The sequence below is a fragment of the Rhincodon typus genome, chromosome 2 (genome assembly GCF_021869965.1).
Source record: "Rhincodon typus isolate 14 chromosome 2, sRhiTyp1.1, whole genome shotgun sequence".
NCBI lineage: Eukaryota > Metazoa > Chordata > Chondrichthyes > Orectolobiformes > Rhincodontidae > Rhincodon > Rhincodon typus.
The window spans coordinates 54,141,609-54,167,660 of NC_063333.1; the positions used below are offsets into that span (position 1 = coordinate 54,141,609).

General features: G+C 38.6%; 1 protein-coding gene across 1 annotated transcript in view; it reads left to right on the forward strand.

The window, feature by feature from the left end:
- The first annotated feature begins 385 nt into the window (after positions 1–385).
- The window catches only part of LOC109911554 (serine/threonine-protein phosphatase 6 regulatory ankyrin repeat subunit A-like), a 36,060-nt gene continuing 10,393 nt past the window's right edge, over positions 386–26,052 (forward strand). Inside the window, exons 1-9 of the mRNA XM_048608073.1 lie at positions 386–476; positions 2,268–2,355; positions 4,486–4,600; positions 5,869–6,088; positions 9,813–9,900; positions 9,998–10,081; positions 12,887–13,032; positions 16,851–16,933; positions 24,406–24,488. Coding sequence (XP_048464030.1) covers positions 386–476; positions 2,268–2,355; positions 4,486–4,600; positions 5,869–6,088; positions 9,813–9,900; positions 9,998–10,081; positions 12,887–13,032; positions 16,851–16,933; positions 24,406–24,488 — 998 coding nt within the window. The remainder of the gene's footprint in view (positions 477–2,267; positions 2,356–4,485; positions 4,601–5,868; positions 6,089–9,812; positions 9,901–9,997; positions 10,082–12,886; positions 13,033–16,850; positions 16,934–24,405; positions 24,489–26,052) is intronic.

Sequence of the window (26,052 nt, forward strand, 5' to 3'; positions counted from 1 at the left end):
CCTTGTTGTCTCGGATTCTCCAGCATCTGCAGTTCCTACTATCTCTAGTTGATAAAATCATAACTTTCCTTATCATAGAATCCCTACAGTGTGGAAGCAGACCATTTGGACCATTGAGTCCAAACCAACCCTCTGGAGAGCATCCCACCCAGACTCAACCCCCTACCCTATCCCTGTAACCCTACATGGCTAATCTTCCTAACCTGCACATGCCTGGCCGCTATGGTCAATTTAGCATAGCCAATCCACACAATCTGCCCATCTTTGTGGGAGGAAGCTGGAGCACCTGCAGGAAACCCACGCAGGCACGGGGAGAATGCACAAACTCCACACACAGTCACCCAAAGGTGGAATCAAACCTGGGTCCCTGGCGCTGTGAGCCACCATGCCAAATGTGCTCTTGCATGTGCATCTTTTAGTGGAGCACAAAGATAAACCTAGTTACCAGCTATCACTTTCACCAGCAACAGAACTTGGTAAATACATAGGAGGTTCCATGTGTTTTTTCAAGATTATGCCATAGAAGCAGTTTTCATTTGGACGTCACAATGTTGAGAGGAATTGACTTGTAAAACACAATCTCATAGTTATATGTAAATGGCATGACCAGAGGGAAATATATATGAAAATTGGTGCTTTTATTTTTACAGTGACTGAGATCTTCCAGAGAATGGCAATTATTGTCAGATTGATCTTTTGCTGGAATGTTGCCCCTTGATACTGCTTTGCATTTCATGCTTGGTCTCCCAAGCCAGGCTTTACTAACATCGTCAAAGCCCCAGCGTAGAATTGGGCCCCAACTTGAGCTGCAAGACAGTAAGATTGAAGATCCAGTTTGAATGTTAGTGAAGGGGTGAATGAGTAAGGTGATCAGTTGTATAGAGGATAAGTGAGATGGAGTGATGGGAGGCAGGTGGCAAGTTGTAACTTGCCCACCAATTTTCTCACAGTTCAGTACATCAAGTAATTCTCAGAGACTCCGCCCACATCTCCATTTATATGACCTGTCTCCAGTGATCCAATGACCAGAAGATTTGGGCTGTAGTGAGCACATAGAAAAATAGTCGCCTGATCCAAACTACTTCTTTCACTTTGATGTTTAAAAAGTTGTAAGCATGCAAAGTAAATGGGTGAAATAAATAGTTGTTTCAAACAAATATGCTTGCAGGTGTGAAGTGTAAAATAAGGAAAGCTTCTTAGACTGGAAATATGTACAAAGTGATTTTCAGCAGACCTGTGTCTTGGACTGTTCTTGCTCCTTAAGGGAGCAATTTGAACTTTATTGAGAGAACAATGTCATTTGTTAAAGCCACTAAATTTGGAGTGATAGCAAATTATAATGAGGATTGTGGAAAAGTTGCAGCAGACATAGAACTACCAAGAGTTTAGGCAAGAGGTATAGATAATTGTGAGAAAAAAGTTTCTTAAGCAGTGAGTGGCAAAGTCCTGGAATTCGCCCTTGCTTTTTCTTTGAAAAGAACACAGTCACAAATCAAGTTCTCTTTTTTTTTTACTGTTTGTAAAAATAACAAATGTAGATAAAGTTGTTCATTTCCAGAGCTTAAAATTCAACAGTCAAAAATTTCAGTGGAAGTTGTTTGTTTCCATTCTAATGTACGTTCTTCCTCAACCATTTTACCTTCTTTATTATAATTCATATCTAATCAGGCTCATCGATGAAATTTTAATTGAACATGGGAGGGAGCAAGTAAGCATTCTGCTACTTCAAACTTAGCAAATTACTTTAGAGTTCTGCATATTAGTTTAACTTGCAGCCTTTTTAATATGTTAATAGTTATGTATAAATTAGCAGTATACATAGTTAAGATCTAATTTAAGGTGCACTTAGTGTTGACTCATTCAACCAGATTAAAGAGGAATATTCTTTGCTAAAGCAGATAGCGCTTCATTTTAGAAACCTTTGAAATGATGTAGAATCATGTAGAATGATGTAGATGAGTTATGTAGTGAATCACTTGATGCAAGTTCTTAGCCTATGCCTTTCCCCAAGACATTTTTTATGGTGATGCTTTGAAAATCCAGGAAATTTGTTGGACATTTTTATTTATTTATGAAGGTTATGATTGCCTAATATTAATCTGACTTGAAAGTTGTGGCATATGCTGGCTCAAGTCTGGATGTTGTCCAGACTTTAAGCTTCTTCATTTTCCAAGTTGTGAATGGAGTTGAACATTGCAGGGATTTATTTTTAATTGAAAAAGATATGAACTTTTGCTCATGAATTATTCCATTCGATTTTTTTTAAGCAACAAATGGTCATTCAGAGTGCCTGCGGCTCCTAATAGGGAATACTGACCTCTACACAGCAGTGGACATTCAAGATGGAAATGGACAGTGAGTAAAATACTTTAGTGGAATGTTCAGTAGAAAAAGTGGACATTTTCTTTGCATTGCATTAAAAAAGTACTCTGCAAATGTATTGTATACTTTAATATTAATGTTTAAGGAGAAGTTCACTGTGGGAGAAAGGAGAAACAAATTATGTTTAGTGTGAACTATTTTCTCTTTATGGCCATTATTATATGTATATTTAATGTTTAAGCTTGCACTGAATGGCCATACAGCAGCTGGGGACAGGCCAACATTTGATGTATTTGTCTGCAGTTACTATAAATGTTCAGTAAATTATTATTTGAAGTTACAAACTGCTTGAAGGAAATGGATGTGATCCCTGGATATTTGAGTTGATTAAATCATTCAGTACCTGAGCAATGCAGATTGTAACAAATCGTGTCTGGTGGGGTGGAGGTTGGGAGGTTTGAGAAGTGATCTTTGCCCCCTTAATAACTTCTTGTTGGAAGTTAACGTGAATGTGTGTTAGGAAACAGATACAATGCCCCTTCACTTCCAACTGTACTGCAGAAAAGCTTAACAGCTTGAGGAGGAATTACAGGGAGAACAGAAAATTTGCACAAAAAGGTATAGATTTGAAAGAGATAAGCAAACTGTAGAAGATAGAACAGATGCAGATTTGCCCATGTCTATGGTAATTTAAGTATGAACAATCTGTTACAGGCTTTAAAATGCTAGGTCAGTCACATTTGTAAAAGAAACCTGCTTTCCCATCATTGACACGTGCTTAATTTTTTTAAAGGATTACTTTATGTTATGTCTATTTAATTTGTATAAGTAATTTCATTTCTGTAGAGACTAATGACACCTTTTAAAATAAGAAATATAAAATCTAGTTCTGTACTTAAAGAATGAAGCCATGACATTCCTTAGTTTGTTTCAAAAAGTTTTAGTATGCAAAAGTCAACAAATCAAACAGTAAATATCATCTCTTTACTCTAATCATATACTGCATGTTAAACATGAATTAATAGGCAATTTGTGGTTGATTATAGACTATAAATTGCGCAATTAATAGTCTGTACAACTAAAACAGATCTTATAAATTAACTTAGCAGTCCAGTCTTCAGCATTAGTAATCTCAACAAGTCACAAAGTCCATCCAACTCCAACCTCCATGCAAGGAGCTTCAGCTCCTTTCCTTCTACGAGCTAGTCTGGTCCCCAGCCAACAGCAGGGCACAACAATTTGCGGTTCCTCAGTCAGGGTTGCATACTTCAGAGCCAGCTCAACTCCCGCTCGATGGTATAAATTCAGCAGTGTTATTTTCACCAGAAACAGTTGCAGCAACTTATTCTTAGCTTCCTGTCACTTCTTCCTCAGATTGCTTGTGCTATACCAGTGAATCTAACTGCTATTGCTTGGCTCCTACCCTTTATATTCTTTGAGCAGAGTTAGTTTTCCAGAAGTTCTAATTTTCAATCCCTAGTTGTGTTGTTGTGTTTTTGTGCCCTTAGAAAATCAGAGGGTTTCTTTTATTTCTATATTTACCTATTGTGTTTTCCCTTTCAGTCAGATTCTGTTTTAGTCATGGTCTGCTTCAAAAAATACAAACTAAATTTAAAAACATGCATTCCTTCACCATAGTCTGCTTTGTCTGCAGTTTTGGATATATCTGAGGAAATGCCTAAAGCTTAGGTAACAGTTTTATGGTCAAAGAAAATTCTGCATACACAACTAGTTTACATCTCTCTGAAGCTTGGTATTAAGGTAGAAAATTTTCAGACCAGTTCATAGCATTTTATAATCTTAAATCATATTTAATCTTATAATAATGCTTATAAATTGAGAGATATAAGGTCACAATAGTGACAACTACCTCTGAAGTACAAAGTTGACAATAATTAAATCATATGATAAGCAGTGATGAATTCTATTTGTAGTACATTTTAATTACTCTATAAATTTAAGATCAAAAGGAAATATTTTCCCAGTATCTATCATTCTCAACACATCCATATTTTATTCTGTTGGTCCATTTTACTTTTTATTATATCCACAATATGCACTCTGATAAATTGAGTTTAATTCTCTTATGCTGAATATTTGCTTTAAAATTGCTGAAACAATGTAAATGTGTCATATAACTAAGGTCTGAATTGTTTATTGTAGAACTCCTCTGATGCTCTCAGTTTTGAATGGACATACGGACTGCGTGTGCTCACTTCTTAAGGGTGCAAATGTAGATGCCAAAGACAAGTGGGGGAGAACTGCATTACACAGAGGGGTTAGTGGTTTCTGATGGTTCTACTTCTAATGTATTGTATGAAGAAATCTAAACCTTTAAAAGAGGCTCCTGTTGCTGCCTAAAATTGCACTCCAGCCTCAGCTGCCCATGCATGGATTGCACTTTTCATTCTCTGTTAGCTGCTGATCACAGAGGAGAGAATTAGAAATGAAGAAACAAGGATATGATAAATCAAATAACAGAAATAGATTCATTGTAACTGTATGCACAAAACTGATTTTAAGAATATGTTATGATTTTTAAGGTGGAAATCTGAAAATGTTCTTTTGGAAAAAGACACCATCTATAACATGTAAGATGTTTTAAAAAAAACATTGCATGGTTCTATCACAGGATTTCATTTCACAGTTGAAAACCATCAATTGACATAGAACAGTACAGCACAGGAACTAACCCTTCGGCCCATGATGTTGTGCCGAACATGATGCCAAATTAAATTCCTTCTGCCTGCCCTTTGTCCATATCCCTGCATTCCTTGCATATTCATGTGCTTATCTAGAAGTTCTTTTAAAAACTCCTATCATATCTGCCTCCAGCACCATCCTTGGTAGCACGTTCCAGGTGCCTACCACACTCTGTCTACAAAAACTTGCTCCTCACATCTCCTTTGAGCTTTCCCCCTCTCACTTGAAATGCATGCCCCCTAGTATTAGACATTTCAACTTTGGGGGAATAGATTCTGACCATCAATCCTATCTATGCATCACACAATTTTATAGACTTTCATCAAGTCTCACCTCTGTTTCTGCCACTCTAGAGAAAACAACCAAGTTTTTCCTAGCCTCTGCTTACAACTCATATCCTGTAATCCAGAAAGCATTCTGGTAAACCTGTTCTGCACCCTCTCCCAAGCCTCCATATCCTTACTGTCATGTGGTGACCAGGACTGAACGCAGTACTCTGAGTATGGCCTAACCAAAACATTATGTCCTGACTCTTGTCTGAGATATTGGCTCTCACCTTTGAAATAGCTCTTGGTTTCTTAGTCTATGCTTCGTTGAGGTATCAACTTGATGACAGTTCTCTTAAAAAGAGTAAAGGTTCATTTGTTCACTAAGATAAATGTAAACCTAAATAAATTTTTTGTATGGTTTATCATCGAATGTGATATGGTTATTTCATCAAAGTAAATTTATCCATATGGCAACTGCATACATTAAGAATGTTACTTATCCTCTGATTCATAAGCAGCATAATTGTACACTTTACAAAATTTGATTTGTTATTTTAAACATTTTGATTTGCAGGCAGTAACTGGTCATGAAGAGTGCGTGGAAGCTTTGCTTCAACACAATGCTAACTTTTTAATTCGGGACTGCAAGGGCCGCACGTCCCTGCACTTGGCAGCTGCATGCGGACATGTAGGAGTACTTGGGGCATTGCTTCAAGCTGCATCCGCGATGGATATTGTTCCTACAGTTTCAGACAATCACGGTTACACACCTCTGCACTGGGCTTGTTATAATGGTAAATAAGACAGTTCTACAATTAATTTTCTTATAGAAAAATATACGTTTTGCTGCTTGCCTTTCTGTTATTTAGAAATTACATTTTATAGAAGCTGTTTGTTCCTTTTATATAAAGTATACATTGTTAGTTTATTTTCTGCCACCTTAGTTGCATCCAAAATTTTCTACTATGTGCACAATCATTATGATCGTGGCTGATCCTCCACTCAGTAGCCTGCTCCCACATTTCCTCCCATATCCTTTCATCACTTTAGCCCCAGGTGGTATATCCAACAACTACTTTTAATGTGTTTGAGTGCTTTCTGTGGTAGCAAATTCCACAGGCTCAACAATCTCTGGGTGAAGACATTTCTCTTCATCTCAGTTGTAAACGGTTTATCCCATATCCTTAGAATTTGATTTCAGGTTCTGGACACCCCTGCCATTGGAAACAATCTTCCTTCATCTACCCTGACTGGTCCTGTTAGAATTTTATAGGTTTCTATGAAATCTCCTCTCAATCTTCTGAACTGTAGCGAATATAATCTTAACTGATTCAACCTCTCCTCATACATAAGTCCGACTATCTCGGGAATCAGTCAGGTAAACCTTTGCTACACTCCCTCCCTCGCAAGAATATCCCTTCTCAGATGAGGACACCAGAATTGCACACAATATTCCAGGTGTGGTCTCACCAATGGCCTGTATAATTTCAGCAAGATATTGCCATTTACTCATATCCTCTCACTATGAAGGCAAACATGCCATTTGCTTCCTTGACCGTCTACTGCATTTGAATACTTACTTTCAGCCACTGGTATATGAGGACGCCCACGTCTTATTGCACAATCACCACCCTCCACCCCCCTCAATTTGTAACTATTCAGATAATCTGCTTTCCTGTTTTTGTTACCAAAGTGGATAATCTCACATTTATCCACATTATACATATCTGCCGTGCATTTACTAACTCACTCAGCTTGTCTAAATCACTGAAGCATCTCTGCATCCTCTTCACAGTTCACTCTTCCACCTAGCTTTGTGTCATCTGCAGTTTTGGAAATATTACATTTAGTTCCCTCAACCAAATCAATAATATATATTGTGAATAGCTGGGGTCCTGATCTCTGATTTCTGCAGTACCCCTCTAGTCACTGCCTGCCATTTGGAACAAGACCTGGTTATTCCTAGTCTTTATTTCCGGTCTGCCAACTGGTTTTCTATCCACCTCAAAATACTATCCTCAATCCAATGCGCTTTAATTTTATGCCCTAGTCTCTGATGTGTTACTTTGTTTGAAAGCCTTTCAAAAGTCCAAATAAACCACATCCACTGGCTCCCCCTCATCAGTTCTACTAGTTACATCCTCAAAGAATTCCAGTAGATTTGTCAAGCATGATTTCCATTTCATAAATTCATGCTGACACTGTGTGATCCTGCCACTTATCCAAATGCTCAGCTATTTATTACTTTATATTGGACTGTAGCATTTTCCGAACTACCAGCATCAGGCTGACTAGCCCGTAGTTCCCGGTTTTCTTTCTGTCTAGCTTTTCAACAAGAGAGGGGTTACATTAGCTACTCCCTAATCTGCAGGAGCTGTTCAAGAGTATATAGCATCTTGAAAGATGACCACCACTTCTTCCACCATTTCTAGGGCCACTTCCTTAAGTACTCTGGGATGTGGATTATCAGGGCCTGGGGATTTATCTGCCTTCAATCGCATCAATTTCCCCAGCACCATTTCCCTACCAATACTGATTTCCTTCCGTTCCTCTCACTAAACTTTTCTGTTCCCCAACATTTCTGGTATGTTATTTGTGTATTTCTTTGTGAATGCAAGCAAACTAAGTATTTAGTCAGTCAGCCATTTCTTTGTTCCCCATTATAAATTCTCCTGCTTCTGACTGTAAGAGACATTTGTCTTCAATCTTTTTCTCTTCACCTGCTCATGGAAAATTTTACAGTTAGTTTTTATATTCCCTGCATTTTCCCTTTGTCCTCCTTTGCTGAATTCTAAATTGCTCCCACTTCTCAGGTCTTTTCTTTTTCTGTCCAATTTGTACATTTCTTCATTAGACCTGATACTATCTCTGATTTCTCTTGTCAGCCCTGCATTAGTCACCTTTCTCATTTTACTTTTGCACTAGACAGGAATGAGCAATTGTCACTGTTAATCTGTGTATTCTTTGAAAGTTTGCTATTGTCTTTCTATCACCATTCCTTTAAGTATCGTTCACCAATCTATCATAAACTCGTTTCTCATACCATCATAGTTTCCTCCATTTAGATTTGTTTGTATTAAACTATGGTATTTTCATGCTATACGCCATTAGCACTTAAAGGTTTGTGATTTTTTTTTGCTTCAGTTCTGCTGTCTGGACCTTTGCGCACATGCTCATGTACCTCCAATGTAATTCTGTAGAACCAGTAAAGTTAAAGTTATTCATCAAGTGCTTTTGAATTTTATGTGTGATTACGAACATTTTCCTCTCATTTTAATGGATTACACAAAATGGAGTAGTACTCTCTTGTCAAAAGGATAGTACTTGAATAATTGTATCTTCTAGCTACTATTCTGTGCACCTTTATAAACAAAAATGGCATATTACAAATGGCTCAATGTAACATTGTCCACCTAGGTAGTAAACCTAGGTAGTTAAGGAGCTGTTAATTTGAAAATGCAATGAAAGCTGTCATTGAAATTTACTAAGAAACTAAATTGAGCATAACAATTGATTCCCATACTGATTGAAAATCTGCCTATCCAGCCTCGATAGACCTCATTGGAATAAACAAAATTTCCACATTTGACTGTCCTTTAAGAGAAAAATTTCTCTTCCATTTCTATCTTAAATAGGCAAGCCCTTATTCTGACATTATGCCCTCTAGTCCTAGACTGTCTACTCTGTCAAATCTGCTAAGGATCTTATGTGGTTAAATAAGCTGTTCTTCTAAACTTCAATGAGTAGAAGCCCGAACTACTCAGCCTTTCCTCACAAGAAAATCCCTCCATGGCCAGAATTAATGTTCTTGGATCACTCACCGTCGACATCACCCATCAAATCTTACCTCTGTGTCTTAGAAAAATAAAATTTCTCCAAATAATTTATATACAGACACTTATCTGTGTATCAGGAGGTGCAGGCTTGAGTGATCCTCCAACACCAGATTTGTTTGGACAACATTAAATATTACTGAGCCTAATTCTCCATTACAAAAGCTACTCCCAATTCCCAGGATCCTTTTGGAGAACAATGATAACCTCGGATTCCTTTACTAATGCCTCCTTTGGATGGATCACTTCATGAAATCACATATTTTGATTTTTCATTATTGCAGAGATTTCCATCTTCTCACAGAAATTAGTGCTGCTCAAGCAAGGCATTAAAATGATTATTTTTAATATTGGTGCTCAAAATTAATTATCACTACATCAATAAAATCCAGGTAATTTTAATATTTCCTGGAATTTTTTGTCTTTTCTTAAAAGAATGTTATATCCCTTTACACAATATTTTATTCCTGCAGAAAATACACACAAAATAGCTGAACAACACATTTTCCTTCTTTTATTTGGCCGTTGGATCTGCGCACATAATACTAAAGATATTATTGTATGGACTTGTAATTGCAATGTCTTATAACGAATACATCCTTGAGAGTACGACTGCAGCATTTCTACAAGTTGAAACATGTGTAAAACTACAAAGTGGTATAAAGAGCTTTCTTGTCTTCATCAGGTCATGATACCTGTGTTGAACTTCTGCTGGAACAGGAGGTTTTTCAAAAACTGGATGGTAACTCTTTTAATCCATTGCACTGTGCCGTGTAAGTTTAGTTTTTCCATAATCGCTATAATCCCAATTATTAGTAAGTGTCCAAATAAATGTATATTTCATCCGGTACTTTTTTTTCTCCCTTTCAGAATAAATGACAATGAAGGTTCAGCAGAAATGTTAATAGATGTTCTAGGTGCTGGTATTGTAAACTCTACAGATGGAAAGGGAAGGTAATGGAATTTTCTTTTTCATATTTAATCCCTGTATGCCCATTGAAAGCAGAGTGAATCTTGTTGTCTATTAAGTGTAACCAACCAATCTTCACTTTGCTCAGTTAGGTTCTCAAAATTCGTCCACTCAGATTCAGCAGAAAGAAGACAATGTTAGTATTCTAAGGGGATATGAAATGGTTGAAAAGGGCTGTGTCAATCCAAATTAGTGATATAATCCAATATTGTATGTAAAACTATCTTTTGCTTTGGGGTTAGAGTTATTGGTCAAGATTTTGAGGAGAACATTTTTAGGGTGAATTAGCTTTTAAACCCAAACAACCAAGCATGACTTTAACCAACTGTTTTTAATTACGTGCATGCAATTCCAATAACACTTCTTGTAGTGGCAGTGAACAGTTCTACATTTCTCTCAGTAGCTAAACTTGTTATTTCAGAATATAACTTTTTAAAGATTCATATACGAATTTCACCTTTATTCAGTTGTCAGCATTCATGTGCGTCAAAAGATTGTAGGCTTTAGCTCCATACTTGGATTTGAGCAAATAAATTCACACCTCCAAGGGATATTGCATTAAATGAATATTGCATTTTTGATGGCATTGACTTACCATAGAACTGTACAGCACAGAGAGGCCACTAACTCCATTGTGCCACTGCTGGCTGTTTGAAAATGTAGCAGTATTTTGGCCACATCCCTGTTTTCCATTTTTATTTTTTAAGTTCCTCATCCTCAAGAACCTATCCTACCCATTTTAAAATTATTCATGGAATCAGCTTCTCACCAATTTTTAAGATGGAATGTTCCAGATGGAAACAACTGAGTGGAAAACAATCTTCAGCTCTCATCTTGATTTTTACAAAATTGTTTTAAATCTTTGACTTGTGGTTAATGATTTACTCTCCAGAGGAAATAGTTTTCTCCCTAAAATATATCTACATATTCAGTCGTGTAAAAATTTAGAACTGTTTCCCTTGAAACAGAGATTCCTCATTCCAGATTATAACATGATAAGCTCCTCGTGTACCCTTTCTAATGCCTTTACATCTTCAGAAATGTAGTGCCCAGAGTTGTCCATGGAACTCCAGTTGAAGCCTAACTAATAATTCATAAAGTTTTAGCGTGATCTCTTAGCTTTCATGTTCTATTCCTCAATCTATCAACCAATACATCTTTTTGTAAAGTACCTTATCAATTTTCCAGGTCAGATATAAGGGTTTGTGTGCATCTGTACTCTTCTAAATCATGCCCTTTGTAGCATAGTGTCTCTCCTGTAATGGTCCACCTGAAGCCCATCACTTCACATCTCTTTCCATTGAACTTCATCTGCCACATTCATGACTCGTTAGCCATTCTATCAGTGATCCGAAGTCTGCAACTATCCTCATTGCTACCTACTAAATTGTCGAGTTCTGTAACATCTGCAAACATTGCAATGCTATCCCTGCACCCAGGTTTAGGATCAAATATAAAAATGGACCCAAAACTGCCATTTGCGCACACGACTGAAAGTACCTTCCAGCCACAAAAATAATCGGCCAGCACCCTCTTCATCCTGTCACTGAGCCAATTCTGTACTCCTATCTGAACACACACAAGCATCTTCCCAGGACTGGAGGGTTTGAGTCATAAGGAGAGGCTGAATAGGCTGGACCTTTTTTCCCCAGAGCATCAGAGGCTGGGGTTGACCTTCAAGAGGTTTATAAAATCATGAGGGGCATGGATAGAGTGAATAGCAAGGGTCTTTTTCCTATGGGTAGATGAGTCCAAAACTAGAGGCCATAGGTTTAGGGTGAGATGGGAAAGATTTAAAAGGAACTTGAGGGTTAACTTTTTCACACAGAGGTTGGTGCATATATGAAACAGGTTGCCAGAGGAAGTATTGGAGATGGGTAAAATTGCAGCATTTAAAAGACATTTGAATGGGTACATGAATAGGAAAGGTTTAGAGGGATATGGGCGAAATGCTGGCAAATAGGACTAGATCAGATTGGGATTTCTAGTCAGAGCAGACAAGTTGGACCAAAGGGTCTGTTTCTGTGCTTTATGACTGTATGCTGGCTCATCTTAATCTGTTGTTTTTGCAAGTGAAAGTTTATTTTGTCTCTGATAATGTTTCCAGTGGCATCACACTGCTGATGTTAGAATGACTGGCCTGTGGTTTCCTGGTTCCTTTGATAGTGTAGTAATAGCAACCCACCCCTTCCTTGTTCCCCTCCCTATTCTTTGAAACTACTGCTGTATCTAATGACAATTGAAGGATTATGATCAATGCCTCTGCCGTTTCTACCTTGGCTTCATTCAACAACCTAGGACGCATTTTGTCTGAACGAGATAACTTATTAACTTGCAGTTCTTGGATAAGTCTTTATATTTGTTTCCCTATTTCAGTGATTCAAGTCTTTACGAATTGAAGAGCAGCAAAATTTCCTCAATCCTCAAATTTCCTCAATGTCTTTTTTGACCAATATTCCTTCAAAACCACAAAGACAGATTAACTAGCAATTTATCTCATCAATGAAATCATTTTTTATGCGGTTATTCCTTGTACTTGGTGTATGATTTCTTGAGATGTTCGTAAAAGACCTCGAAGTACTGTATAAATCTATTCTCACTAATTTTGTAATAGACTGGGGAAAATCTGCGAAGAGATAAGATGTTTTAAACTGTATTCAGATATTATGTGCGTGGAATAACGCAGTGATTTAAACGAAAACCCAGCAAGTAACTTAGCCTTTCTGATGTTGGAAGAAAGAGAATAGACATTGTAAACAATTGTAACTTCATTGTTTTATTTATGACAGAACCCCTCTTCATGCAGCAGCTTTCACAGATCATGTTGAATGTTTACAACTTCTACTCAGCCATAATGCTCAAGTAAACACTGCAGATTTAACTGGGAAAACACCAATAATGATGGCAGCAGAGAATGGACAAACTAATGCAGTTGGTAAGTACATTATTTATTTCTTTTCAACTATGATGATAGACATCAAGAGGATATGGACTGTCATGGCAGGTGAGATTTATTGTAAAGAAGTACAATGTAATATGGTTTGATTGGAGGAAAGAAGAGAAGTAATATAATAAACAAGGTATAGGAATAGAGGCACATGGAGATATAATATTCTCAGGGTGGGTTGACAAAGTGGTTTGGGAAAATGGAACATAGAGAATTCTTGTGCTTTATAAGTCAGGATATAAAAGTGCAAAAACAAGGACATTGTGATAAACCTGTGCAGCACACTGGTTTGGTCCCAACTGAGGCACTGTGCCCAATTCGGAGGTCGCATTCTAAGAAGAATATTGAAGGCCTTTGAGAGGATACAGGAAAGATTTTACTAGAATAGTTCCAGTAATGAGAGTATTAATATAGATAGATAGATAGATTGGAGAAGCTGAATTGTTATCTTTAGAGCAGAAAGAGTTTGAAAAGGAATTTGATGTGTTCAGAATTGTGAGTGACAGGATTTTATTGAGAGTTTCAGGAGAAAATAAGAAATCTGATATTGGGACTGACTTGGCAGCTTTAACATGTGGCCTTCCAATTGACTGTCTCTCACCTGCCTGTCCAATTAAAGGCATTAAGGCAGGTTCCCCATATTGCTAGCCTAATCAGAGGAAATGCATTATTAAACCTTCAACTGCCTCATTAAGAGGGGTAGGAAATGAACAAAGAACAATACAGCACAGGGGCAGGCCCTTTGGCCCTCCAAACCTGCGCCAACAGTCAGAGGCAGTGTGGGGATTGAGAGGGTCATAATAACATTATACCCTCTAAGATAAGGTAAACCCTCTGGGGAGCCGATTGAAACCGCAGGATATGCTGCACTCTGTCTGAGTAATGGCGCTTTTGCCTCTGATGCCCCCCCATGACCATCCCCAGATAGTTACACATAACCACAGTCATCCCAGGTGGCAAGAGACTGCTTTGCTGTTGGTAAATTAGGGCAGTGTGGGAAAGCGCTTCTTACAGTGTATATAGTTGTTAGGTAGTGCAGAACTTGAATATTTCTGAAAAAAAGACACTTTGTTGTGTACACATCAAGACAATTTGCAAGAAATACCACTGTAAAGAGACTCCATCATATATACTGCATCAGAAGAGACCGCTGATTCATTGGCAGATTCTGATTGGTAGAGCCATTGCTGTGGAGAGTGCACCCGTTAGATGTTGACTGACAGTTAACTGCCAACGTTTACTTTTTAAGACTCTGGTCGAAGCATTGCCATGAGAAATGAACCAAAGTCCACTTGGAATTCAGTCGATATTCTGTCCACGTACAATATAAATGTTGCTTCTCTTTATGTTGGTATTTCTTATGAATTAACTTGAGTACAAAATTAAAAGACAAAACATCTTTTTTCAGATATTCTCTCATATGGCCTCCATTATTTAAATAGGCTGCTCATTTCCAATTGGCAGGCAGCCGATTTGGTATTGATCCTGCCAATAGGAAAACTCATCCAGAGATGCAAATATCTGAGCCATCCTGTTGCGGCATCCTGGTGTTTTCACAGTCACTACTGCTCAGCCTGCAACCCCAATGCCAGAAACATTCTAGCCAGAGATGTCTAGACAGAGGAAAATATGGTTCCCACTGGCAGGAGAAAACTGGAATCAGGGAATACTGACTTAAGGTAAAAGGCAAAAGAACCGAAGATGACATAGAACGTAGAACAGTACAGAACAGGAACAGGCCCTTTGGCCCATGATATTGTGCCGAACATGACGCCAAATTAAACTAATCCCTTCTGCCTGCCCTTGGTCCATATCCTCCATTCCTTGCATATTCATATGCCTATCTAAAAGTCCTTTAAACTGCCTTATTGTATCTGCCTCCTCCACCATCCTTGGCAGTGTGTTGCAGACTCCTACCACTCTTTGTGTAAAAAAACTTCACATCTCCTTTAAACTTTTGCCCCCCACCCCTCACCTTAAATGCATGCCCCATAGTATTAGATATTTCAATTCTGGAAAAAAGTTTCTGACCGTCAAGCCTATCTATGCATCTCATAATTTTATAAACTTCTATCAAGTCTCCCCTCAGCCTCCGCCACTCCAGAGAAAACAATCCAAGTTTTTCTAGCATCTCCTTATAGTTCATACCCTCTAATCCAGGCAGCATCTTGGTAAACTTCTTCTGCACACACTCCAAAGCCTCCACTTTCTTCCTGTAATGTGGCGACCAGGATTGAACACAATACTCTACGTGTGGCCTAATCAAAGTCTTATAGCGCTGCAACATGACATCCTGACTCTTGTACTCAGTTCCCCGACCAATAAAGGCAAGCGTGCCATACACCACTTTTACCACCCGATCCTTCTGTATATCAGTGCTGTTCAGAGTCCTGCCATTAACTGCATACTTTTCCTCAACATTTGATCTCCCAAAGTGCAGCATCTCGTACTTACCCAGATTGAACTCCATCTGCCATTTCTCCACCCAGATCTGCAACTGATCTATATCCCGCTGTATCCTTTTACAACCTTCTACACTGTCCATAACTCCAGCGATCTTTGCATCGTCTGCAAACTTACTTACCCACACATCTACATTTTCATCCAAGTCATTTATATATATCACAAACCGCAGAGGTCCCAGTACAGATCCCTGTGGAACACCACTATTCATGGGCCACCAGCCTGAAAAACACCCTTCCACCACTACTCTCTGCCTTCTATGGACAAGCCAATTCTGAATTCACATTGCCAAGTCACCACGGATCCCATGCATCGTAGTCTTCTGGATAAGCCTTGTCAAAAGCCTTACTAAAATCCATGTAAACAACATCCACTGCTCCACCCTCATCAATCACCTTTATCACCTCCTCAAAAAATTCAATCAAGTTATTAAGATATGACCTGCCCTGTACAAACCCATGCTGACTACCCCTAATTAGGCCATGCTTTTCCAAATGTGCATAAATCTTATCCAGAAGAATTCTTTCCAGTAGCTTCCCAAACACCGATGTAAGACGCACCAGTCTGTAGTTTCCTGGATTATCCGTATTTCCCTTCTTGAACAGAGGAACAACATCAGCTACTCGTCAGTTCTCTAGGACCTTTCCAGTGGCTAGTGAGGATACAAAGATCTTGGTTAAGGCCCCAGAAATCTCTTCTCTTGCGTCTCTCAAACCCTGGGGTAGATACCATTGGACCCTGGGGACTTATCAATGAGGCATGAGGCTAAACTTCTTAATGCTGTAGTGGTTATGTTCTGATAACTGCCTGACAGCAAGGTAGAGTAGACTTAATTGTTACTTCAAAGGGCATTACATAAATGCTTGAAGGGGAAAAGGTCTATGGGAGTTGGCATCGCTGAATTCTCTTTGCAGAAAAATGTTATGGACTCGACAGCCATTTGACCTGCTCTTTTCTGCATTACACTTCTGTGATTCCTATTGGACCCAATTGTAAAATGCATAATTTGTTTATCTGTACTTTTCTTGATTAGCAAAGTCGATATATTATTTGTCTTCAATACTTTGTTGTAATTTTATTGTTTCTAAACTTACCTCAACTGATGCTTCTTAATTCAAGATGTCGTAAATAGTAATCATTATATATATCAGGTCTAAAGGCAGTATAGCCACCCAGAGACATGCTGTAGGATTGAACATGTAGCAAATGCTTCTGCCCTTTTTAAATGTTCTAAAGAAGGTAGAATCCAGTGTAATAAATGGGACTCTCATTCATGGGGTTTTCATTTTAAGCCAGTTTTGAGCTGAAAATTAAAATAATTTGCATTTTTGGTTCTTTTGTAGAAGTATTAGTCAGCAGTGCAAAGGCCAATTTGACCCTGCAGGATATGAACAAGAACACAGCCCTCCATTTGGCTTGTAGCAAGGTGAGTGTCAAACTTAAAGGATCTCAAATATGAAACAGATCTTTTCAGTTTTATAGCATTGACCATTGGCAATTGTTCATTTTGTTAAATAAATTAAATATGTTGTTGTAATTTAGGCATTCCCTGGTCACTCACTGAAGCTGAACCAGACTGTTTGGGCCCTGTATCTGTGCTGGCCTTGGAGGGGGTCCAGAGGAGGTTTACAAAAATGATCTCGGGGATGAAGGGCTTGTCTTATGAGGAGCACTTGAGGACTCTGGGTCTGTACTCGATTGCATTTAGAAGGATGAGGGTGGATCTCATTGAAACCAACAGAATTTTGAGAGGCCTGGATAGAGTGGATGTGGAGAAGATATTTCACTAACAGGAGCGACTAGGACTCGAGGGCACAGACTCTTGAGAACTGATGAGGAGGAATTTCTTGGGCCAGCAGGTGGCTAACCTGTGGAATTCATTACCAAAGAAGGCTGTGGAAGCCAAGTCATTGAGTGTATTTAAGACAGAGATGGACAGGTTCTTGATTAGTAAGGGGATCAAGGGTTACGGGGAGAAGGCAGGGAAATGGGGTTGAGAAACAGATCATAGAACAGACTTGATGGCTGAATGGCTTAATTCTGCACCTGTATCTTGTGGTCTTATGGTTGCAACTTTGGCATCCAATTTCAACCCTGAGCTGAGTTTTCAGTTCCATGCCCCTTCTATCAACAAGATAGATGTGAGGTGATACATTTTGGAAGATCACATTCAGGTGCAAATTATGCAATAAACAGCAGAAGCCTTAATAGTGTTGACATTCAAAGGTATCTGGGCTATAGGTCCACGGATCCATGAAAGTGATGACACAGGTTGATAAGTGGTCAAGAAGGTACTCAGCACAGTTGCCTTCATTGGTAGGGGCATCAAATACAAAAGTTGGCAAATTATGTTACAGTTGAGGTTGGTTGGCTCGCTGAGCTGGTTTGTTGTTTCGCTGGGTAACATCCTCAGTGCAGCCTCTGATGAAGCTTAGGTATGTTTTCCCACCTGTTTTTTAAACTCTGGAGTCCGTTGAGCTGGATTGCCTCACTTCCGGTTTTCCTTCGTAGTGGAGTGTATATGCGGTCCAGTTCTATGTGTTTATTAATAGCATGCTTCATGGAGTGCCAGGCTTCTAGGAATTCCCGTGTCCGTCTCTGCTTAACTTGTCCCAGAATTTTGGTGTTGTTCCAGTCGAATTGGTGGTTCTCCTTATTCATGTGGATTGAGATGAGTGAGTATTGGTCATGTCTTTTTGTAGCCAGTTGGTGTTCGTGTACCCTTGTTGTTAGTTTCCTTCCTGTTTGTCCGATGTAGTGTTTCTCTTGGTCTCTGCAGGAGATCTTGTAGATGACATTGGTCCTGTCCATGGCGGGGAGTGGGTCTTTAGTTCGGGTGAGCAGTTGTCGTAGGGCTGATGTGGGCTTGTGTGCCATTCTGATGCCCAGAAAGACAGAGGCTGAGGGTCAACCTGACAGAAGTCTATAAAATTATGAGGCATAGAGATGGTGGCTAGTCAGAGGCTTTTTCCCAGGGTGGAAGGGTCAACTACAAGAGAACCCAGGTGAGAGGTGAGAGGGGAAAATATAGGCAAGAAGTGCAAGAGAAATTTTTCACACAAAGGGTGATGGGCACCTGGAATGCACTGCCAATGGAGGTGGTGGAAGCAGGCACATTAGCACCATTGAAGGCATATCGTGATCGACACATGAACAGGAGGCGAATAGAGGGATAGACATGTGCATGGGCAATACGTAGTTGGTTTAAATAAGGATTAGGAATTGGCGCAGACTAGGTGGGCCTGTTCCTGTGTTGTATTGTACAAGTCTGACTACCTCTATCTCAACATCAGTATTCTACAGTACTGCATTAATTCCTCTCCAGCTGAATCCCTCGTTCATGCCTTTATGAGCACTAAATATAACTATTATGATACTACCTTGGCCGGCCTCCTAACCTTTCCACTTCTGTATATTTCAGCTAATCCAGAAAGATCTCAAAATCACAATTATTACAGTGCAGAAGAGAGATACTCAGCTCATCATATCTGCACTGGCTGTGCAAATGAGCATGTCACTTAGTGCTATTCTCCTGATTTCTCCCTATAGCCCTGCACATTCTTCCATTTCAGTTCTTGACTGAGCCTTTTTCACTGCACTGAGAGGCAGCACATTCCAGACCCTGACTACTAGCTGAGTGAAAACGTTTTTCCTCACGTCACTTTTTTTGCTTCTTTTACTTAGTGTTGGTGGAAGGTGTCATTAACAGTGCTATCAAGTAGCACATGCTTAGTGATACCCAGTTTAGTTTCCACCAGGGCCACTCTGCTCCTGACCTCATTACATTGGTTCAAACATGGTCAAAAGAGCTGAACTCCGAGTGACAGCCCTTGACATCAAGATGGCATCTGACTGAGTATGGCATCAAGGAGCCCTGGGAAAACTGGAATCAATGAGAATTGGTGCAAACATTCTGCTGGTTGGTGTTATACCTTACACATAGGAAGACGGTTGTAATTGTTTGAGTTCAGTCATCTCAACTCCAGGATAGTGTCCTAAGCCCAAACATCTTTAACTGCTTCATCAGTGACCTTCTCTCCATCATAAGATCAGAAGTTGGGATATTCGCACAATATTCAGCACCAATCACATCTCATCAGATACTGAAGCAGTCCAAATGCAGCAAGATCACATAAATGCCAGGCAATGACCATCTCCAAGAAGCAACCACCATCCATGACATTCAACATATCATCATCACTGAATTTCCCACTATGATCAATGAATTAAAAAAATTTAAAAATTAATTAATTAATTAATTTATAAAATAAATTTTAAATCTGTCTCCTCTCCTTTCACTAGTGCAAGCATTTTTTTCCTCATTTACCCTGCCCACACCTCTCATGACTTTAAATACTTCAATCAGATCTCCTCTTAGCCTTCTCTTCTCCAAGGAGATCAGTCCCAGCTTCTCCAGTCTATCTCCATAATTGAAATTCCTCATTCCGAGATCAATTCTTGTAAAATCTTCTGCATTGTTCAACACATTCGCATTCTTTCTAACACGTGGTGCTCGGAACTCGATGCAGTATTCCGACTGAGGCTGTGTCTTTTATAAGCATAGCCTCTTGCTCTTTATATTCTGTGCCCCTATTAAGTTAGTTTATTGCATGCTGTATGAACTAATGGCCACCTGTCCTGCCACATTTAATACCTTATGTACATAATAAAGCTCCATCTGCTCTTAATCCTTTTTAGAGTTGTGCCCTGTATCTTGTCTCTCCTTGTTCTTCGTACCAAAATATATCACCTCACACTTCTCCGAATTAAACTTTATCTGCCGCCTATCTATTTATTCTACCAACTTGACTGTGTCCTTTTGATGTTCTACACTATCTTGTAATTTATAGTGCTTCCTGGTTTTGAATCAGTTTTTAAAATCATGTATTGTATCCCAAAGTCTAGATCATTAATATATATCAGGAAAAGCAAGAACACCACCACAAACCTTCTCCCATCCTGAAAAAGATAGTTATTGTTTCCTGCCCCACAAGTTTTGTATGATGTTACTATTGTTCCTTTTTTTACCACGAGATCACAGGTCTGTGCAGCATTGTATCAGTTTCCATCTAGAAGTCCATGTATACCATGTCAATAGCATTACCCTCATCAACCCCCTCTTAGCTCATCAAAAGAATCCAGCAAGTTAGTTAAACATGATTTTCCCTTAAGAAACTCATGCTGTCCCTTCTTAATTAACCCACATTTTTCCATGTGATTACTAATTTTGTCCTAAATTATTGTTTCTAGAAATTTCCTAATCACTGAGTTAAATTGATTTTACCAGTCCCAGTGCCTTGTCAGCTTTATGCACGGACAGTCTATCTTTCTGCCAGTAGTCTGTACACCTTGGTATTCCTCTCTGATATTGTCTCCTGATTTCCATACCCCTGCAAAATTAGAACAAACCATCTTCAATAAAACACTGCATAGCACAGTAACTGCATTCTTACCTATTCTTTTCTTAATTATTTAATCTTGCCATTGTTTAGAATGCCCTCGTGAATACTAATAAACCATACAACAATGAATAAACCTTGCAAGTATGATAAATCTGTGTAATAATTAGCAGATTTTACTCCTGGCCATAAACTTTAAAGCACCTATTTTTTTCCTGCACCAAACACCTCCCCCTGCAATAATACTAATTTCCTGTTCCCCATATTTCTACACCCAGTTCTCAACCAATTATCCTTTAATGTATGATCATCACTTGTTCCGTAGTTTCATTCAGTCCCAGGGATCCCTGCCAGACCCTACGAGATGGTAACAGATTGCCGTCCTCTTAAAATAGCATACTTCAACAAAATTGTACAAAATCTCAACATAGTTTTAAAAAATGGCTCTGTATTATGTCCTGTTTTTTTAAATGCATATTAAAGTTCCAAAGTTCTTTTCCAGTATTTCTAATAGCTTCCTAGAGCTTGCTCCTTTCTTCCTTATGCAACTGATAAGTGTTGCTGTCTACCTATATCAGTTTGGAGATTTCTCATTCTCCTTGTTTTAAAACTATGATATCAATCCTGTCTTTTTTCATTGGTACATTTTGTTGAAAGTATATTATCCCATAGTGATTTATTATCAATTTGGAATTCAGTGAATATTGCTATGTAATCCCTTTTCAGAATGTCTTCCAATATTTTCGTTAAGAAAACACCATATCTTTCACCTCAACAAGAGCATGAATTTTCACTGCTAAAGTACTTTTTACTACTCCTTCTGGATCTTTTTGGTTCTTTAGCTAAAGTGCAACATGTACCTCCTATTCCCAAAAGAAAATCTACAAACTTCTCTGTACTTTAGAGCCTGTCACAGAGATTTGCATAAGAGATATCACTAGACAATAAGTTTCATTTTCCTGGCATCTCCCAATATGGAAATTTCAACACACAATGCTGCATTTTAATTTTTTTTTAATGTTTTGTTTGCCCAAATATGTCTTCCATCTTGGGATTTTTTTTTATGACCATACTCAGCTCTTAAGACCTCAGATGTGTTATCTGGCCTAATTTGGGTACCTAGCTAATTCAGCTGTCCAATTAAACTCCATGACTCTTCCAATTTGGAAACTGCTACATATTATTGTGAGGCTTTACTTTGAATAACAGCAATTAGGCTAACATTTTCCAAAAAGAAATACTGATGAAAAGTTACATTCCACTCATTCTACCTAATTTCCAATCCAATACACTCAAAAGTTCCTGAAGCGTGATTTCCAACATTGAATTGCTTAGTCCACTTATTTGTTTGCCCACTTATGACAATGTTTGCAAATTCACTGCTCCAGTCGCACAAAAAAAACTTTGTACAGCATAAAGATGCCCGAAAGCTGATTCCTTAATGTGATTAAAATATGGTAGGGTCTGCTTTCAACTGGAGACAGCCCAGTTTTATGAAAACAAACCTTAATGAGATGTACCAAACTTCAAAGCGATCATTCCGGCTAAATAGGTATTGTGTTTGGTGACTCTTTGTAGGAGAGGGGGTGTTTTCCTTTTGAGCTGATCTCCCTGCAGAAATGCAGCTTTTTAACATCAATTGTTCTACATTCCCAAGCATTCATTGATAACAAAACCAAGAAAATGTTCACACTTGCATTATCCAGCCCATGTATGGACAACCCATGCTCGAGCAGCTGAGAATTTATAGTTCTGCTGAAATTTTATGAACCATTTTGTCTACTTCTGTGTAGTTGCTTACTCACATCCCATTGCTAAAAGTGTCCTCTGCTGTCATATTCATGATAATGTTCTTCATATTCATTAAAGTTCTTTAAATTCATCATTAGCAAACGCTCAACCATCCCTGACTAATTACCACTGAGAAACTTTTCTGGTGCTTTAAGAGTAGTTTCTCTCCATTTTTACATTATCCACAATTTAAAAAATGTAAAATCAAAATTATTTTTTCTTCATCTCGCACCTTAAATCCAGAGCCACAACTTCACCGAAATCCCTTGTTAAGAGCAGAGTTAGGATAACCTGTGACTGTGTCCTTTGGTATTTCTGGCAAATCTCACATCTATCACTTGTTTTTTCCATAAACTTATTGTACTCTTTGTCCCTTATTTCTGTATCCTTCACTAACATTTTAAACCTTTGGAAGGACAGATGGGCAAATAAACTATGTAGTTTTAACACGGTTGACTTTATTTTCTAATTTTCAGCCCCTGATGTCAATAACACTTCTTCAATTTCTTCAATGGAAAGGTTATGTTCCTTTAATAGAATACAATCGTGTCCCAACTGTGTAAATTTCACTTTCACAGACTTTACAAATACAATAGCTTTGCTGTTTTCTATACCCAGTTTGAGCGGTCCTTTTTTCAGTAATGGCTTAATCATTAAGAGGTGTCTCACTGGATGTTGCATTATGCTAACAAAATGATTTATTTTGGCTATTTATTAAAGAATGAGGCTAAACATTTTAGCATGTTATTGTCTTCAAATCTGAAACTGATGAATCTCTCAAATTCCTTAACTTTGTTCCAAACTGTCTGTAACCAGTCTTTTCCACACATTGCATACATGCATCTACAGTCTAATACAGTACATTTTAAAGTGTCTGACACAAACACCTGCATCAGTTGCTTGAAGCTTCCTGTGACTAATGCAGTACCCACTCTTTGATCAATTTAGGAATTAGGGAAGGTAATGGCCTAGTGGTATTATCAGTAGATTATTAATCCAGAAACTCAGCTAAAGTTTTGGGGACCTGGGTTCAAATCCTACCACAGCAGAATGTAGAATTGAATTCAGTAGAAAAAAAGTCTGCAATTAAGAATCTACTGATGACCATGTAACCATAGTCGACTGTCAGAAAAATCCATCTGGCTCATTAATATCCTCCTTCAGGGAAGGAAATCTGCTATCCTCATTTGATCTGGCCTGCATATGACTCCAGAGTCAGAGAAATGTGGTTTATTCTGAACTGCCCTCTGAAATGGCTTAGCAAGCCACTCAGTTACGAAGTCTCAACAAAGTAATGAAACCGGACGGACCACCTGGCACCTAGGCACTGGAAAAGGGGCAGAAACAGCCCTGTCAGCCCTGCAAAGTCCTCCTTGCTAACATGGGGGTGACTAACAAAATTTGGAGAGCTGTCTCACAGACTAGTCAAGCAACAGCCTGACATTGTCATACTGTCAGAATCGTACTTTACAGTCAGTGTCCCAGACACCTCATTCCTGAATATGTCCTGTCCCACCAGCAGGACAGACCCAATTGAGGTGGCAGCACAGTGTATACAGTCAGGCGGGAGTTGCCCTGGGAGCCTTCAACAATGACTCCAGTCCTCATGAAGTCTCTCAGCTTCAGGCTTCCTGATTTAAACTATGTTTATCATTGTCCTACATTCTCTTGTTTACATCTGACAATTTACACTTTGGATTACATTTAGGGCCATGAAACTAGTGCCTTGTTAATACTGGAGAAGATTACTGACAGGAGCCTCATAAATTCAACGAATACTTCATTACAAACGTAAGCATTTTAAAATTTATTTTGAGCAAGCAATCAAATGCTTTACCTACACAGGCAGACTTCAGGCGAGATATGTTGTCTATATATTTAAAAGTATTTTTCTCTCATCTCACGAATATTGAAATTATGTTAACAGTTATTTGAGAAACATAATTCTAGTGTTCATCCAGTGATAGTAATTAGATGCTCTTTTTGGCATCTTGGCCAAATGTATTCACTGCAACAAATATTTGTAGTGCTGATTAGGTAGCAACCAAATGTGGAGAATGCTGGAGAAACTCAGTAGGTTTGGCAGCATCTGTGGAGACAGAAACACAGTTAAGATTTCAAGTCCAATACCACTCTTCTTCAGCGCTGGGATAACAGTGAGGGAGGATTCTGTCCATTCCTCACTGTAAATCTAAGTTTAATAGTACTTTTAGTTTACAAAAATTTAAGTAATATGAGGCAAAGGTGTGTGGAATTAAATTACGGATCTGTCATGATCTGACTGAATAACAGCATAAGCTTGAGGAGCTAAATGTTCCACTTCTGCTACTCTGATCCCATCTGAGTAGAGAGAAGCTTAAGTTTCAGATTGATGTCCATTCATCAGAAATGGAAAGGTTAGACATATTAGATTGTATAAACAATTACAAAGGCAGGCTGGAGCTATGTATAAGTGAAGGAGAATAAAAAGGAAGGTCTGTGCTAGGAAGGAAGGGCTGAGAGATTAAATGATTAAAAGGGGTGGTAATGGGACAAGAGAAAAAGGGTCTAGAGGACATGTCAATGGGACAGCAGAATCATCGCCAATTGCTGCTGCTCAAAAAATGAAGAGTCCAGGCTATGATCTGAAAATCAACAATTTGTTTGCTTACAGTACTGGAAATGATGGATGCTGGAAGTGAGAAACAAACACAGATTGCTGGAGAAACCCAGCAGGCAGCATCTTTGGAGACAGAAACAGAGTTAACATTTAAAATCCATCACAAAAGTAAAAGCGCATGGGATCCAACACAGAATGGCAAATTGTTTGCAAAAAAGTAGTAGTTGTTTGACGTGTGTTTTTGGATCCTGCTTTGTGTGGTTCCATATGCTTAGTCCTTTGTATTTTGTGGCATTTATCAATGATTCAGACTGAATGTAAGGGTTATTGTTATGTAGTTTGCAGACAGTACAAATATTGACAATGCAGTTAATAATGAAGAAAGCTGTCAATGGCAGGAAGATATCTGTGGACTGGTCAGATGGTGGAATAGTGACGAATGGAATGTAATCTGTTGAAATGTGAGACAATTCGATTGGGGAAGGCTAACGTGGCCAAGAAATGCAGAATGAATGATAGGATGTGAAGTGGGAAGAAACAAAGGGACTTTAGAGTGCATTTCATCATTTCTACCTGACTGGGCAGGTAGATAAGGTGGTCAAGAAGGCGTAAGGGCTGTTTGCATTTATTAGCCATACAAAGCACTAGCTAGGCTTGGCTGTTGCCTGGACTGGAGAATTTTCTTTCAAAAAGATCAAATAGCTAGAATTAGAGATAGTAGGAACTGCAGATGCTGGAGAATCCGAGACAACAAGG